Genomic DNA, 15,902 nt, shown 5'->3' on the forward strand with positions numbered 1-15,902 from the left:
GTAGTGTGTTATTGTGTGGAGTGAGGCTGTAGTGTGTTATTGTGGAAGGTGCCGTTATTTTGGTGAATGGTTTTGGAGGTTCAGATCCATTGCCCCTGGGCTCTGTTGTTTGTCATGAGGCCAAGCATGATGGAGAGGGCATGGCAGAACATGACTGGTTACCTCACAGCATCCTGGAAAACGGAGAGAGTGAGCGCCTAAGGACAATGTGTAGTCCTGAAGGACATAATCTTTTCAACTAGTTCCCCTAAGTGTCCATTATAGTCTTTCAAATTATAAGCCCATCAATAAATTAATCTATGTATGACATCACAGCCATCATGATTCAACCATTTCCCAAGAGCCCAAGCTCTAGATACTGCTATACTGGGGACCAAGCCTCGAATTTATGAGCCTTTGGTGGATATTTCAGACCATACCATAACACCTTCAGACCATACCATAACATCTTCTGGGCAAGCATTATACAGCATTTTCCAATCATCAAAGTGCCTCTACACCCCATGTTCTATCAGACTCTACTTACCATTCCCCTTTTGATCTGAGATAACATATGGCTGGTTCTTCAGAGGTGTCAGAGGTACCTGGTCTTAATATATGAGCATCAGTTTCCCAGAGACCTGACTTCATCAACTTCCCCCGACAACTAGGACCATTCTTGCCATTCCCTGTCCAGAGCCTGCTCCATCTGAGCTGCTGGACTGTGCACCAGTTTCCTGCTATAGAGATGCTCGTGTTGCCTTAGAAGAGCAGAGAAATCCAATCATTTTCCTCCTTGGTCGCTTTCTTCCCAAGGACCCCATTCCCCAGCCTTCCAATTTATCTCCCTTAAGCAAGCAAAGGGAAAAAAATTACATCGTGTGTGTGTGTGTGTGTGTGTGTGTGTGTGTGTGTGTGTGTGTGTGTATACATGTACACGTGCATGTGTCATAGCACACCAGTGGAAGTCAGGATAATTTGTGGAGGTCCTTTCTCTTCTTGTACTGTGTGAGTCCTAGGATGTAACTCAGGCCTTCAGGCTTGGCAGCAAGTGCCTGTACCTTGAGGTTACTCCCTGGACCTCCTGCAAAGGAAAAGCCTTAGATCATTTGATAGAATAACGAACACAAAATTTCTTAGGCTTTCCAGTACTTTGAGTAGCAGTTTGTGTTTAAATACCACCCTCACCCATGTTGATCCTGCCAGTCAACACCCTCCCAGATGGAGCCCAGTCTCCTTTCCTCCATTGCACACCCCACACTCTGCCCAAAGTCAGACCTCTTCCTCCTCCGCATTTTCTCAGGTTCATTGCTTACAAGTTCCTCCTATTAGCACTTCCTTCTGCTTCTTCCTGCTTACAGTATTAAAATATATACTCATGCGTCATATATACTTGCCATTGAATACTTTCTTACGGAGGCGCCAAAGTGTTCTTTGCTTTTCCTGCTTAGTGGCTTTATTTATTACTTTTAAAAAGATTTGTTTATTGTGTATACAGTGTTTTGCCTACATGTCTGCCTGCAGGCCAGTAGAGGGCACCACATCTCATTACAGATGGTTGAGAACCACCATGTGGTTGCTGGGAATTGAATTAGGACCTCTGGAAGAGCAGCCGGTGCGCTTAACCTCTGAGCCATCTCTCCAGCCCCCTGCTTAGTGGCTTTACCTGGGTTTCCAGTTTGAGCTCTTACAAATAACATTACATACATGTCCTGTGAAAATAGAAGGGGCAGAGTGAAAACACCACTTTCAGGTGAAGTGGCAACATGTTGTGTTGTTTACTTCAATTGGTGTTGTGACAAGATACTTTGGAAAAAATACATTTAAATGATCTTCTCTAAATTTCTAATAACTACTGTCGTGTCCAGGGTATGGCCATTTTAGGACTCTTAGCCCTTATTCTGCTTATCTTAAAGGAAAGCTACCATCTCAAACTATGGTACTCTAGGAATAGAGTTCTTCAAATGTTTCCCAATACTGAATTTTATAACTGCTCTGTGAACTGTTTTCCGCTGTTGTGAACTTAATCACCATAAAGTGACACCGCAGGGTCTGGAGCTATAGAGGGTTGGCATGAGTTAAGCTTTGGGGTTGTTCAATCCCTAACACCAAAACTAATTAAAATAAAATGCTACCACCGCTGTTTTGATTTGCACTTCTGAGTCAGGCAGTTTACCGATATGTTCAGGGGTAGGGAACACGGTCAGCGGGTAAAAGTGCTTGCCATTCAGCTGTTACAATGTTATAATGTAGGAGAGAACTGACTCCCTCCAAACTGTCCTGTGATCTGCATACAAGCACCTGTCAACACACACACACACACACACATACACACACACATGCTCATACATAGACACACACACTCACACATACACACACTCACACATATACACACTCACACATACACACTCACATATACACACACTCACACATATACACACATACACACACACATACACACACTCGCACACACACATACACACACTCACATATACACACACTCACATACACACACTCACACATACACACACTCGCACACACACATACACACACTCACATATACACACTCACATACACACACTCACACATACACACACTCACACACACTCACATATACACACACAGACACATACTCGGACATACACAGATACTCACACATACACACATACACTCACACACATACACACACTCACATATATACACACACAGACACACACACACTCACACATACACAGAAATACACAATGGTAAATATTTAAAAAGAATTCGGGCTCAGATAATCTTTAATATATAGTTGAAGTTTCAGCATGGGTGGAGTAAATCCTCCATCACATCCATTGGGAAGACTCAGGACTGGCACAGGAGAATTGACACGGGGGCGGGGGCAAGTTGAACCTTTACTGTTTGGCAATATTGTTACTGCTGTAGTCTGCCTGCGTATTTCCTCATCCATTGATAACTGCCAATGTTTCCTGGCTAATTAACCACCCTTCAAGCTTCAATCCCAGCATACCACTTCCAGCTTAAAGTGCTCACACAAAATGAGGGCCCTAGGGAGGAGAAGGGGGCGTGAAGCCAGCTAGAGTGGGAGCCCTAGCCTGTGTTCTTTCTCCCACATCCTGTATTTCCCGCTGCTCTCTGGAATGCGGCTGTGTGATGCTGGAGCCTTCCCTCACAGCCTTCCTTCAGCTGCTCAGCAGCCCTGGGCTGAGGCTCCCACACCCGCTGTGTGTGATTCTGCCCCTTGGCTCTGATACACGGTCCTGAGGACTCCCTTCGAGATCTGGCTCCAGTGTGTGATGCTTCCTGCGGTTCCTCCAAGCTACTGTTGGCAGCGGAGTTGCCTCAGGTTGTGTCTCTGCATGTCCTGTTTGGCTGCTATGCTCTCCCTAAGCTGACAGCTGTTTCTCGATGCGTTGGCAGGGTGTGAGGATCGAGTCAAGCAGAATTAGTTTTCTGTGCAGCCGAAGGCCCTCACTAATCATGAGCTGAAGCTTGGAGTGGGAGTGTTTAAAAGGGTGTGGAGTTAAGACGTCATATTCTGTCGTCCTGTGAGGGAGTTCTCAGTAACCCAGTGGGCAATCCATAGGGCACACACAGCTGGGGGACATGAGGGGGATGAGTGAGCAGATGGGGGAGAGAGGGGGGAAGGAGAGGGGGGGAGAGGAGAGAGAGACAGGGAGGGAGGGAGGGAGGGAGATAGAGGAATGCATACACTGAATTTAGCCTGTTGTAGCTATGTCTTGGCATATTAAAAGAGTGAGGGGCTAGATTACCTGGGTTTGAATGTTGCCTCTGCTATTTAGTCCCATGACAGAGGGAGGTTCTCTTAATCTCTGCCTAGGTGAGCGTTTGCTCTTTTCACTGACAGGACAGTCTGTTGTTTTATTTTAGCCAGGCATATATTCCATATCCAAGCTATTATCTGTTTATTTTTTATGTATGTATGCACTTATTTATTTAGAGATGGGGAACTGCTCTGATGTCTAGGTTGATCTCAAACCCCCACACACAGCCTGCTGAAGCTGGAACTACAGGCACTGGACACTGTGCCTGGCTCTTCCTGTTCTTGTTAGTTTTTGGAAAGAGATGATGATCACAGGAAGATGGGGAGATCAAAGCTTACCTGAGGCAATCCTTTTTCTGTTGGTGGTCAGTTTAGATAGCCTTTGGAGGCAGAGTAAGGAAGCCTTATCCTGGCTAGAGTGACAGTGACGTCAACCTCTGTCAAATGGGGCAACTCAAGCGGGGCATCTGTGAAGGTCATAGTCTCTGCTGGCCTGGCAGTGACTTGGGGCCAGCCTTTTAAGAGCCGCCCTTCTTCCCCTGCAGTGCCCGTCTAAATGCTCAGGCTTTGCTTTCTTCAGAACCTCCTTCACTCTCATTTATTCTAATTTGTCAAGTGACCCTACGTTGGCTGGCCAGGTGTTCTATGGAAGAAAAATAAACAGGTTCCCTTTATCGCTTCTCCTTCATAATATCTGACTCCCCAACACTGAACCAGCAGGTTGTTATTTGAACTTTATGTGCCAAACCTAACATGGCTGTATTTTGAAAGCATGCAGATCCAGGAAGCTGTGAAGTTACGCTACATGGTAGATTTTGAAGCAGTTAAAATTGATGAATTTTAAATGCAGGTTTCTGCTTTCAAGCTATCAGGTTAGGACAGAAAACCACTCAAGTATAGAAGTGGAAAGGACCTTAGAGGTTGTAGCATTTATGACTCATAAAGTGCCGTGAAGTCCTGTAAAGCATGTTACAGGGAGATTACTCAAATGACTAAGTCCGATAAGTGGTCATTTAGCTCTGGAGACTGGTATATGGTGAATTTGGAGTGCTCCTGGTACAGCTACAGTTAGAGGAGTTAATTCATACAGTACAACATGGTTACTTAATTAAAGCAAGAAGAAAATCCCCATCTCTGTTGTTCAGTACAATGCTTCAGAGACCACAGAACATTCAATAATCAGAAACTGTTTCTGTGGTTTTGATATTGTCTTTAAAAATGTGCTACACTTCTGGTGCCATGATGTGTTTTGTTTAATATTTCCAATTTTTTTTTTTTGGTTTTACGAGACAGGGTTTCTCTGTATTTTTGGAGGCTGTCGGTCCAGCCTGTCCTCAAACTCACAGAGATCCGCCTGCTTCTGCCTCCCGAGTGCTGGGATTAAAGGCGTGCGCCACCACTGCCCGGCCAATTACATGCTGGGTTTTTTTTTTGTTGTTGTTGAATTTGAACCCAGAGTCTTAAGGATGCCAAGGCAAGTGCTCAACCACTGGGCTATACACCCGGCTCCATCAGGTTACACATCTTCAAATGATCACTGTTACAACAGTGATCAGCATTAACCATCTGTCCACTTGAGAGTTTTAAGGAGTATTGCCCCAATGTCCAAAAGTATAGATTAAGAACTTGTCCTGAAGTCTAGTGTTGCTCTTAAAGACTTATGGCATCTTTCTAAAATAACACGAGAACCTATGTCCTATGTAGGTTATTGGAACGATGGAATGACTTACATGCAAGTGCTGAGGACAGGGCTTGGCCCAACATAAATGCTACATGAGCATCTCTCACACCATTTCTCAGAGCAGCAGCTGAGTTACTGTACTTGAAGATTTAAATGGTGATGGAGTTGAAAAAGTAGGTAGCATTTCTGCTTTCCAGAGTAGGGCTAGGTCTCACATTGTAGTTTATGTAGGATCTTAAGTGATAGTTTCCCCAAGACCATCTTACCAAGATAGTGCCTTAATTTTCTTGCTGCTCTTAGACAGTTTATCTTTTCCAAGAACAAGGGAGAAAATCAAGCAGGAATAGTAGTGTGGGGATGTATACATTTTGCTTTCCCTGAGTAGAAGTAGATAATTTCAATTACAAAGTGAAACTAATTAAGTTAATGTGTTTTCTATCTTAGTGGTTTATATGGATAACAATCTCAGTAGACCATTAGCCAGCAACAAAGGTCCATAGAGAAACAAGGTCTGTATGTTCAGATATATGGAGACTCGAAAAAAATATATAACAGATTTTTTTATAACAGATTTTTTATTGAGTTTTACCTTGCCTGCAATTTTGTCACTGAAATAGCAGTAGCTAGCTGCAACTCATTCCACAAGCTTATCAACTATAGCTGGGTTTTCTAAATTTACTACAAATATCCTATATCTAGTAGAATTGAAATCTGATCTAAAAAAGGTTTCTGATCTATGTTCTTGTCTCTTTGTCCTCAAGAGACAGGATGGTGAGATGAGTAAGAGGTAGGGTTTGAAGAAGTTCGTTTCCCCTCTCATCCTTAGTTTCTAAAGAAAATAAGGGTCACAGTGCTGGTTCTGTCAGGTTCTTCTGAAGTCTCCAAGACATGTAGGTACCACAAGTTTCCAACGACAGATTAGAAAGAAGCATTTCTCTTGCAGGACATAGTTCCTGGCCACATGGTTTGGCCACTGGTCTTTGAGTTTGTAGAATGAGATGCTCTCCTTGCTTCAGGCATCCTTGGACTAGGGCTCAGAGTGCTTACCTTCAGCCCATCTTCCGTGGTCACTCCCGTGCAAGCAAACTAAGCAACACTTCATAAGTGATGCATTGCAAGAGTCAGATGTGATGGGATTTCAGTAGAGAATAAGGAAAGTGAGTGCCATTGAGATGGCCCCTCGGGTAAAGGCGCTTGCTTCCTAGACTGATAACCTGTCTTTGTTCCCACATGATGGAAAGAGAAATGACTCCTGGATCTCTGTGAGTTTGAGTTCAAGTTGGTCCAAACAGTGAGTTCCAGGCCAGCCAGTGATAAAATAGAGCATAATAAAAAGTTTAAAAGAAGACAGAAAATACAAGGGCTCAAAGTTGGACTCAATATTGGTAGGCTTTGGAGCATGAAAACCTCTGAACTGAAGAACGCTGGTTACTGGAAAAGCCAGAAGTGGTCAGAGGGTAGGCAGGGATAGATGTCTCAAAGTTCTTTTTCTTCTTCTTCTTCTTTTTTTTTTTTTTTTTTTCAAGACAGGGTTTCTCTGTATTGTTTTGGAGGCTGTCCTGGAACTCACTCTGTAGATCAACCTGGCCTTGAACTCACAGAGATCCACCTGCCTCTGCCTCCTGAGTGCTGGGATTAAAGGCATGCACCACCACCGGCCCACAGAAAGAAATTTATTTCTAACAATTTAGAATCCCGGGAAATCTTAAGATACCCAGTTTGTGCGTCCAATGAGGATCTTCTTGCAGGGCAGCCTGGAGGCTTCGGGAGGTAAGATGGGGTAAAGTCATAGCCTGTGCTAAGGATGTGGCTCAGCAGGTAGACAGTTGCCTCGAAGCCTGGTGGCCCTAGTTCAAGTCCCAGAACCCACATGGTGGAAAGAAAGAATGACTCCGTGGGCTGACCTTTAACCTCCATGTGTACACCATATACACACACTCACACACACACTCACACACACACTCACACACACACACACACAAATAAATACATGTAAAAAAATAATTCTAGCCAGGTGTGGTGATACATGCCTTTAATCTCAGTGCTTGGGAGGCATAGGCAGGCAGATCTGAGTTCTGCGACCAGCTTGATCTACAGAGTGAGTTCCAGAACAGCCAGGACTACACAGAGACCCTATCTCCAAAAAAGCCCAAATAATAATAATAATTCTGAAGAACGTCACAGCAAGATGAGCACATTTGAGTCAAGGGGGCAGTGTGCACTCAGGTGTATAGGACCGCACGTTTCTACCCCACTGCGATCATTTCCTTCCGGAAGCTTGGATCCCAGTGCCGGCGGGGGCTTAGTGAAACTCTTGTCTTGTCTCATTGGGGTGAGGTCTGAAAGTGATGGACAGATGGGCCAGCAGAAGGCTGCTCTGTGTACACGAATTATCCCAATGTTTGAGTGATATACTGATATACGCTATGATAGTAAGCAGGTAATCATGCACTTGAAGCGTCAATGTCAAGTTTAACACTTTGTAGGTGTGGCATGCCTCCACAAAGAGAATAATAAATAGTAACCCAATGTCTAGAGTTTATTGAGCACCTAATGCTAGATGCTTGCCATGCCTTATGTCCTTTTGTCTTCACAGTCCCTCTCTGACTTTTCATGTCTAATATTCTCTATGTAGGATATGTTGTGATATAATTTGTATATATATTTACTTTTCATCTGCACTCAATTTTTAAAATGGTTTACAAACATTGTGAACATCATGGGTATTTCAAAATAAGAATGTGGCGCACGCCTTTAATCCCAGCACTCGGGAGGCAGAGGCAGGCGGATCTCTGTGAGTTCGAGGCCAGCCAGGTCTACAGAGTGAGTTCCAGGACAGCCTCCAAAGCAATACAGAGAAACCCTGCCTCCGAAAACAAAAACAAACAAACAAACAAAACCCAATAAGAATAGATTATTTTGTTATTGCAGTTTCATGGTGTTGGGGATTAAAGCCAGTCTTGTGGGTGGGGCCAGGGCCTACCTTTCCTTTTCAGCTGAGAGACTGAGAGAGCCTGCACATTTGCCTAGGTGGTCTTTGCACAGGACTCTGTTGCCTCCAGGATGGCCTTGAGAGCTCTCTAGCCTCAGCATTTCTAGTAGCCAGAATCTTATTGTTATTGTTTTTTGCTTTGTTCTACTTTTACCTTATACTATAGATTTAACTGCAAAAAATCATAGCTAAATAAAAAGAATAAAGGTTTTTCTCAGCTTTTCAGCTCTAATGGCCTGTGACTCACTACAGTTGACAAGGGGGACAGCAGAGACACAGCACAAACACACAGGTGTCCTCTTTTATTAACAACTTTACTTTAAAGCTCGGAAGCTGCTTGAGGGCCATAACTTCCCCGTTGTTCATGAGTCAGCATGAGCCATACCTCTAGAGAAGGCTCAGTGGGTGAGATTTATCTAAGAAGACAGCTGTGTGATCCTGTATCCTTCTCCAGCCTTATGGCCCTGCAGATACATGCTTCTGGCTTGGTGAACAACGGTCAGCTAGCATTACCCACTTTGTAAAGACCTCAACGTGAAAATGTCAGGCTGCCCTGGAAAACCTTTGGCAGGAGAATTAATGAGAGCACACTCCAATGTGGCCTACAGCAATATTCCTCAGTCTTAAGTCTCCTTTTTAGTGTGGGACTTAGTAAAAGGTAAAATTAGTAAAAAGGTAAAATAATTTAAAAGCCGGTGGCGTTTTCATTGTGACTTTTAAATTAAACCTGTTGTCAGTGTTTGCTTGCTTTCTTAGTATAGATGTAAAATGAACATACAGTAAATAAATATGCCTGTGAGGGAACTTTTTTATTAGAAACAAACTGAACACACCTAATGTGAACTATGCAAGTGGTGATTTTGTAGTGCTGCGAATTGGAGCCAGAGCCCACATGCTAGCCAGGCTACACCCTCAGCCCAGTGTATATTCTTTTTTTTTTCCTGAGGCCCTTTAACACGGGGAGTTTCGGTGTCCAATGGGCAAATATAACCCAGTGAAATGAAGAAGAAGAAAAGGTCACAATGGGATGCGACAGGAGAGCCTTGCTAGGGATGGTCCCAGGCAGTCTAAGAAAAAAGTACAGTTGGAGTTGCTCAAGTCGGGCCGAACAAAGTGACTTTTTCATGTGGACATTTGCTTTTATCAAACTTTAAGCCTGGCAAAGAAATCGGATGGCTTAACCTCATTTAGAGTTACATCCAGACAGCGAGATTAGGTTCACAGTCTCGTGTTATGAAGAGCGTGTCCGTCGTTCGTCTTGTCCGTCTCCAGCATCTGAACTGCTGTGTGACCACGTTTGCCCATAGTCTAGACCAGAAGGCACCAGAAGCAATTAAACCTTAGATGGCTGTAAGCAGACAGGTGTGCGCCATCACAGCCCTTTCTTTTCTTTTTCTTTTTCTTTTTTTTAAAGATTTATTTGTTTATTATGTGTACAGTATTCTGCCTGCATGTCTGCAAGCCAGAAGAGGACACCAGATCTCATTACAGATGGCTGTGATCCACCATGTGGTTTCTGGGAATTGAACTCAGGACCTCTGGAAGAGCAGGCAGTGCTCTTAACCTCTGAGCCATCTCTCCAGCCCCCACAGCCCTTTCTTGATCCTGCACAGCCCACACTCTGAATTTCATACGAGCTACGTTGGCTGCACACAGCAAGTCAACTTAAAAACAGAGGCAGAAAATATATTTCCAGGTATGACTTACACGGCTTATTAACGTTGGGAATGGACAAGCGACCGTACTCTTCGTCTATGCTTAGTTGGCTCGCTCACTTGGAGGCCTGAGCTACGACGAAGCTCTCCCACCTGTCTCGACCTGGACGGCCTCCACCGAGGGTGGCGAGCGCGTTACCGCCACGCGGCGCTGAGGTCAGCCTCTCGGGTGTTGGGAGAGCTTTTTATTCTAAATTACAGACCTCGCAGCCACCGGATATCCTCGCTGCATAACTGGCAGTAGCTGTGCGGCTGCCCTCGCGTTTCCTGACAACCACAGCATTATTTCCACTAATATATCCTGTTCAAGGCCTCGCTGGGCTTCGATTCATTCTCAGGACCCCCTCCCTCCCCCGGGGGAGGGGAGGTTACTGTCCCCGCCGCTACGCGGGTGTCACCAACAAAGAGGACCCCAGGGCGCTCACAGGAACACCCTCTCCCTGTGGGCCGCGCGTCCCAGCCCCCGGAGGTGAGCTGCCGGGGGCCCTCGGGCACGTGCTGCGCGCCGCGAGCGTTCGCATTGTCCTCGTCCCTGCGCTCCCCGCCGCGTTCCATCCCCCCCCTTCTATCTGCGCAGCACACGCGCTCCGGAGCAAGCGGAGGAGCGCGGCCGCTGAGCAGCCGTCCAACAGCTGCGGGGGCGGGACCGCCGGCGGGGGGCGGGGCCGGAGGCGGGGCGGGGCCGGGGCGCGGGGGCGGGCCCGGGGCGCGGCCAGGCGGCCCGCGGCGCCAGCCAGCGAGAGAACGAGATCGCTGCGAGCGCGGCGAGCACCAGCATGGCGGGGCTCCGGCGCCCGCAGTCCGGCGCCTACCGCCGCACGGCCGCTGCCGTGAACCTTCTGCTGGGCGTCTTCCAGGTCCTGCTGTCCTGCTGCCGTCCGGGAGGGGCTCAGGGACAAGGTCAGCCCGTCGTCGGGGCTGGCTGTCCTCGCCGCCCCGCCCCCCCTCTCTTTTTAGGGAACTGTTGAAATCTGTGAGGGATCGCGGAGGACGGGGACCCGGGTGGCTGGGGAAGACCGGCTGCTGCAGTCCTGCGACCGCAGCATCCTCTCGGCGGCCCTAGGCCGGACCAGGAGCGGGCAGCGCGGGGTTTGGGGACCGCTAGCCGCGCGCGCCCCGGAGCCTTTGTGCGCGGGCCCCTGCGCCCCGGGCGCATCCCCCGCTTTGTGTGGCGCGCGGGTGCCTCGCCGCGCCCGGCTTCCTGCAGCTTTGTTCCCCCAGCCCGGTGGCCTGGGGATCGCCGCGCCTCGCGAGGCGGCCTCGTCCCCTAGTCCGGACCAAGCCAGCGTGCCCTCGCCTCCACCACCCGGGGGGCGCCGGCTGGGCGGTGTATTTGCATCCTCGGCTCACTCCTCGGGTGGCCTCCGCCGCGAGAGGAGAAGGAGGCTTGTTTGGGGCAGGCGGGTGGCACGGGGGACGGGCGAGGAAACAGGAAGCGTTTCTTTTCCGTGCATTACAAACGCGGTGTGGTTTTTTTTTTTTTTTCCCTTGGTGTCCGTGCAGCGATTGAGCCCTTGCCGAACGTGGTGGAGCTGTGGCAGGCAGAAGAAGGGGAACTCCTGCTGCCCACTCAGGTGAGGAGGGCCAGGTGACAGGGCGGGTGTGGGCGTGCGAGGGAGGAGAGGCCTGGGGGCAGCCGGCCTTCCTCTGGTGGCACCGGAGCGTTCGGGTCACTTTGCAAGGCAAATAAACGGTCGTGCCGAGCCTGAACACCTGGCAACGGTGGCCCTTCGGCCTCCTCCCGCGCCATGTGACAGGGTGTGAGGCAGGCCCGCCCCAAGTTCAGAAGGTGGGTGCCCAGGCCACCTCCGCAGGGTTGTGCCCTGCCTTGCTCCTGGCTAGTGGCGGATTCCTTGGCCTGGTCCGGGGTGGGCAGAGCACTGGGCTCTGGGTCTGCACTGCTGGCTCTCAGCAAGCGGGTGTGGTGTGGTGGATGGCCAGTGGCTGGAGGGCTGAACACAATGGGAATATTGATTTCATAAATGTTAGTGAGTGGGGCCTGCCATTAGCCTAAGTGGCTCTGGGATGAAGGAGTGACTTCGAAGGAGTATAGTCTTGGATTTTCTCCAAGTGCCTTTAATTCCTGTTAGAATACACCCACTTAAGAACCCGAATTTCAGGTTTTTTCACCCCCCCTCCCCACGATGATATAATGATTACATGTGGAAAAATAATTGCTATCGTTTTTATTGGGAATCTCTAGCATAGAGGGCTTCAGGCTGCAACGGATGTCGCAAAGCTTTTGTCTTGAGTAGACTGTTTCAGTTATGCAAGAAATTCTCATTGACTTGCAGAAGGCACCCATTCAAATGTAATTTTGGTGATTGTTTGCATCAACAGTGCAATAGAGACCCAAAATGCATGGGGGGTGTTGAATGGTGAGGGAATATTAACTTGCATGTGGTAAATTTCAAAGTGTTTATTACTTCTCTTGCTGGTGGCAGCGTTAAAATCAGGGCGTTGAGCTGTAACTAGTGTAAGTCCCAGGGTTACCTTCTTCTCACATGTAGCCTTGGCAGTACTGGCTTTGAGATGTTTGGAATATGCATTTGGTCAGGGCTACTGAATAACAGCTGACAGGCAGATAGGTGATTTTCTTTTAGAAGACTATTTCCCAGATCATTTCTGGAGGCCAGCAGGCTGCAGGAGACCCACCTTTTGAGAAGAAGCCCCCCCAAGCACAAGGAGTCTTTCTCCCCGGAAGTGTATTACCAAGTGGATTTTTAACCCTTGATTGTAAATAGAACATGCTTTGAAAGTGGGGGAGGGGAAACGAGATGACCATGACCACCAAAACAAAATCATTCCTAACCTTAGCTGAGACCACACTTAGCACATGGTGTGTTTACTCTAGTCATCTTTGTGAATGTCTGTTGCTTAACAGTGGCACCAGCGACCTTTGAGCCGGAGAATTCTTCCTGGTGGGGGCCTTCGCCGTTTTCCGTAGTGTGCTGAGTGTCATTTCTGGTCTCTACTCCTGGGATGCCAGTGAGACTTTCACTGCCCCCTCTTCTTACTGTTGTGTTCTTCTTTTTAACTCTAAAATAAGGTCTTGTAGTATTGCCTCAGATCCCTCCACCCAAGCCATCCTCCTGTTTCATCCTCAGTTAGCTGGAGCTACAGGAAAATATGTCTTCCGTTGGACCTGGCTCCAACCCCCAGATTTACCGAATGAGATTGTCTCCAAGTGTTCCTGGGAAGCAGGTTCATCCCAGGTTAAGATGCACAGATTTGCCTTTGCATTTTGGCTCAGCTGGAGTCTCCTTGTCTTAACTGGGTAGTGACAGAAGCCAGCCTAGACAGGAAATAAATTATAGACATTGTTTATTTCTGCCTTCGTGAAAGATATATTCTTGGTGCCGAGGAATGGAAATACTGAGGCCGACGGTGACATTACTTCATTTATAAGTTCAAACGTTATTTTATAAAATGCCCAGTTTCTGGCTTGATTTTACTTTATTCGAATAGTGTTGTTTGTTCTAAAAATTGAGAAAGTGTCATTCCAGAACACTCACCATAGAGAGAGATGGTGATGGCTAAGGCATTTTAGCCAGTGCTGTGGTGAAAGTGATACTAGTATTCACAGTAATTTTCTTCATACATCATCTCTATATGTGTGCCCTTGAGATACTGTACCACTGCGCATATACCTGGGCCGGGGTGAGGGACATGTGTCTTAGATACAGAGTGTTCTGAAAAAGGCCATTTGGAAGAAATTCTTTCCAAAGAATTTAGAATTATCTTCGGAAGGTCTCTTTGTATATGTCATCAGAGTCTGTGGAGAGTCTGTATAGGTGTCATGTAAATTTTGTACCTTCCGTTCAGGAAGACTGAAAATGGCTTTGGAAGCTGACAGTTGTCTGTGAGAGGTGAGCATCAAGATGTGCTCAGGGAACAGTAGATCCGCCCAATACTGGTTATTTATACAAAAGTGTGTTTTCTTTGAACTTTTCCTAAGTGATTAAGAACTTGTCACTCCTTCATTCATCGTTACAGGCCGCCAGACCCTCTTGTCCCTCTCTAGGTACGAATCCTATAGTTCACCTTTGTTGTTGTTGTTGTTAGAGGTTGAACCCAGGACCTGGCATGTGCTGAGCACATGCTCTAGACACTGGGCTGTGTCTGGGCCCAGCATGCCCCTCTTACCAGCTTTATCACCTGCGGAGTGGGGCATTTTTCATACTAATTTCAGAGGAGTTCCTGAGGATGACCTTTGAACTTAGTGATCCAGGTTGCTGTCATCTTAGTGGTTTCTTAGCCAACTCAGAAGCTCTGTCATTGGAAAACATAAACACTTTCCCTTGCTGAAGTGGCTGTACCGGGGCGGATAACAGTATTATGGGCTTTGTGGTTAAGCTGACATTGATGTTATTTGTGGCGTGTGTATGGTGTGTGTGTGTGTGTGTGTGTGCGCGCGTGTGTGTGTGTGTGCTTGCGCGTGTGTGTGCGTGTGTGTGTGTGCGCGTGTCCCCTGAGGATGGGACCCAGAGCCTCGTGCTTGCTAGGCAAGTGGTAGCAATGAGTTATATCCCCCATCCCTATTTATATATTTTTGTTATGTAGTCTCCTGTTAGGAAATTATTTGGTATAATCACACAAAAAATGATTTATCAGGCATAATGAGAGGGAAGAAAACCCCATCTGGCTTTATTGTTAGAGGTGCAGATCTTGCCCCATCCTCTGGTTATACAGCACCTGAACCCAGAGTATTGCTGGTACCGAAACCACCCATCTTTCCATTAGCTGTTTAGTGGGAGCTTTGTGTGCTACCACACGTGTGTGTATATAGGGTGATGTTCCCTCAGTCTGCTCTGGCCTTAGGGGTCCAGCAGTCTGACCTCATTTCTTTCTCCTGTCACTCCTTGGGACACTCTCTAGACTGACACTGGGCCTGCCGAGTCCAGTGTGTTGTCTGTAGTGTGAGCCATGGATGTTGGCTCCCTCATGAGGCACCTTGTGGCTGGGTCCTTCGTGAGACTTGGATTTCACGCTAACACCATCATCTCCTCCTTTCTGCATTTCTTGTACTGTTTTGCTTTTCTTTGCTTGTGTGTGTCATGTTGTGACTTGGTTTCCATGAGTCTAGGCTGCTAAGTTTTGAGAGCTCTGCTGTGGCCCCACAATATTCCCCATGTAGTGGACATTCAGTAGTCACCCATGATGCCTTTGGGGAAGAGGCTGTTGTCATGTCTGGGCCCACTTTCTTGCTGATGAAGTTACTCAGCCCTGAAGGTTACAGATGAAATGCTTACGTGTTCGTTGTCTTGTTATTGTAAGACCCACATCTGGTTGACCTAAGCAGGTGTCCCAGTCTTGGTGGGATCACTGGAGTACCCGACAGTAGAAATGGAGACGCAGGACCTTCGTGGGGCCTTGCTGGGCTGGGTGGGCCAGGCCAGCTTCGGCACTACACAGCTGATCCTCTCTGCTTGTCTTTAAAAATTCCATGTCTTGTTGATGTCGCCCTCTAAGTCTGAAGGCGTGGATAATAGAAATAGGCAGAAAGTGAAAACAGAAACAGTGCAGTGAACATATGTTTGTTTGCTTTAATCTCAGGCACAGTATTACGTAATAGCATGCAGCGCTGGTCAGTGAATCATTAACTTTTTGTCATAGACGTTTATTTTTGGCTTAATCTCCTTCTGTCAACATTGAAAAATAATAACAAACACGGGCGGAGAACTGGCAGCATCTTTTAAGCACTGTGTGATCTTCACTCATGTTCACATCTTATAGAGTGTGACATGC

The 15,902-nt window shown here is 47.2% G+C and overlaps 1 protein-coding gene and 1 non-coding gene across 9 annotated transcripts in view; both read left to right on the plus strand.

The window, feature by feature from the left end:
• Positions 1 to 1,688: 1,688 nt before the first annotated feature.
• Positions 1,689 to 1,783, plus strand: LOC121142510. Its single transcript, XR_005879553.1, has one exon. It is a non-coding gene; the product is annotated as a small nucleolar RNA SNORA21 (small nucleolar RNA).
• A 9,106-nt stretch (positions 1,784 to 10,889) lies between these two features.
• The window catches only part of Tmem131l (transmembrane 131 like), a 137,839-nt gene continuing 132,826 nt past the window's right edge, over positions 10,890 to 15,902 (plus strand). For 4 of the 8 annotated variants that reach the window (XM_040752584.1, XM_040752588.1, XM_040752585.1 and 1 more), the window contains exons 1-2: positions 10,895 to 11,054; positions 11,658 to 11,728. In XM_040752584.1, coding sequence (XP_040608518.1) covers positions 10,931 to 11,054; positions 11,658 to 11,728 — 195 coding nt within the window. In that variant the 5' untranslated portion in view covers positions 10,895 to 10,930. Of the gene's footprint in view, positions 11,055 to 11,657; positions 11,729 to 15,902 lie in introns of all 8 variants that reach the window. The other 4 variants (XR_005879503.1, XM_040752589.1, XM_040752587.1 and 1 more) reach the window with 2 other exon arrangements.

This window comes from Mesocricetus auratus, unplaced genomic scaffold (genome assembly GCF_017639785.1).
Source record: "Mesocricetus auratus isolate SY011 unplaced genomic scaffold, BCM_Maur_2.0 Super-Scaffold_100009, whole genome shotgun sequence".
In the NCBI taxonomy this organism is placed as follows: domain Eukaryota; kingdom Metazoa; phylum Chordata; class Mammalia; order Rodentia; family Cricetidae; genus Mesocricetus; species Mesocricetus auratus.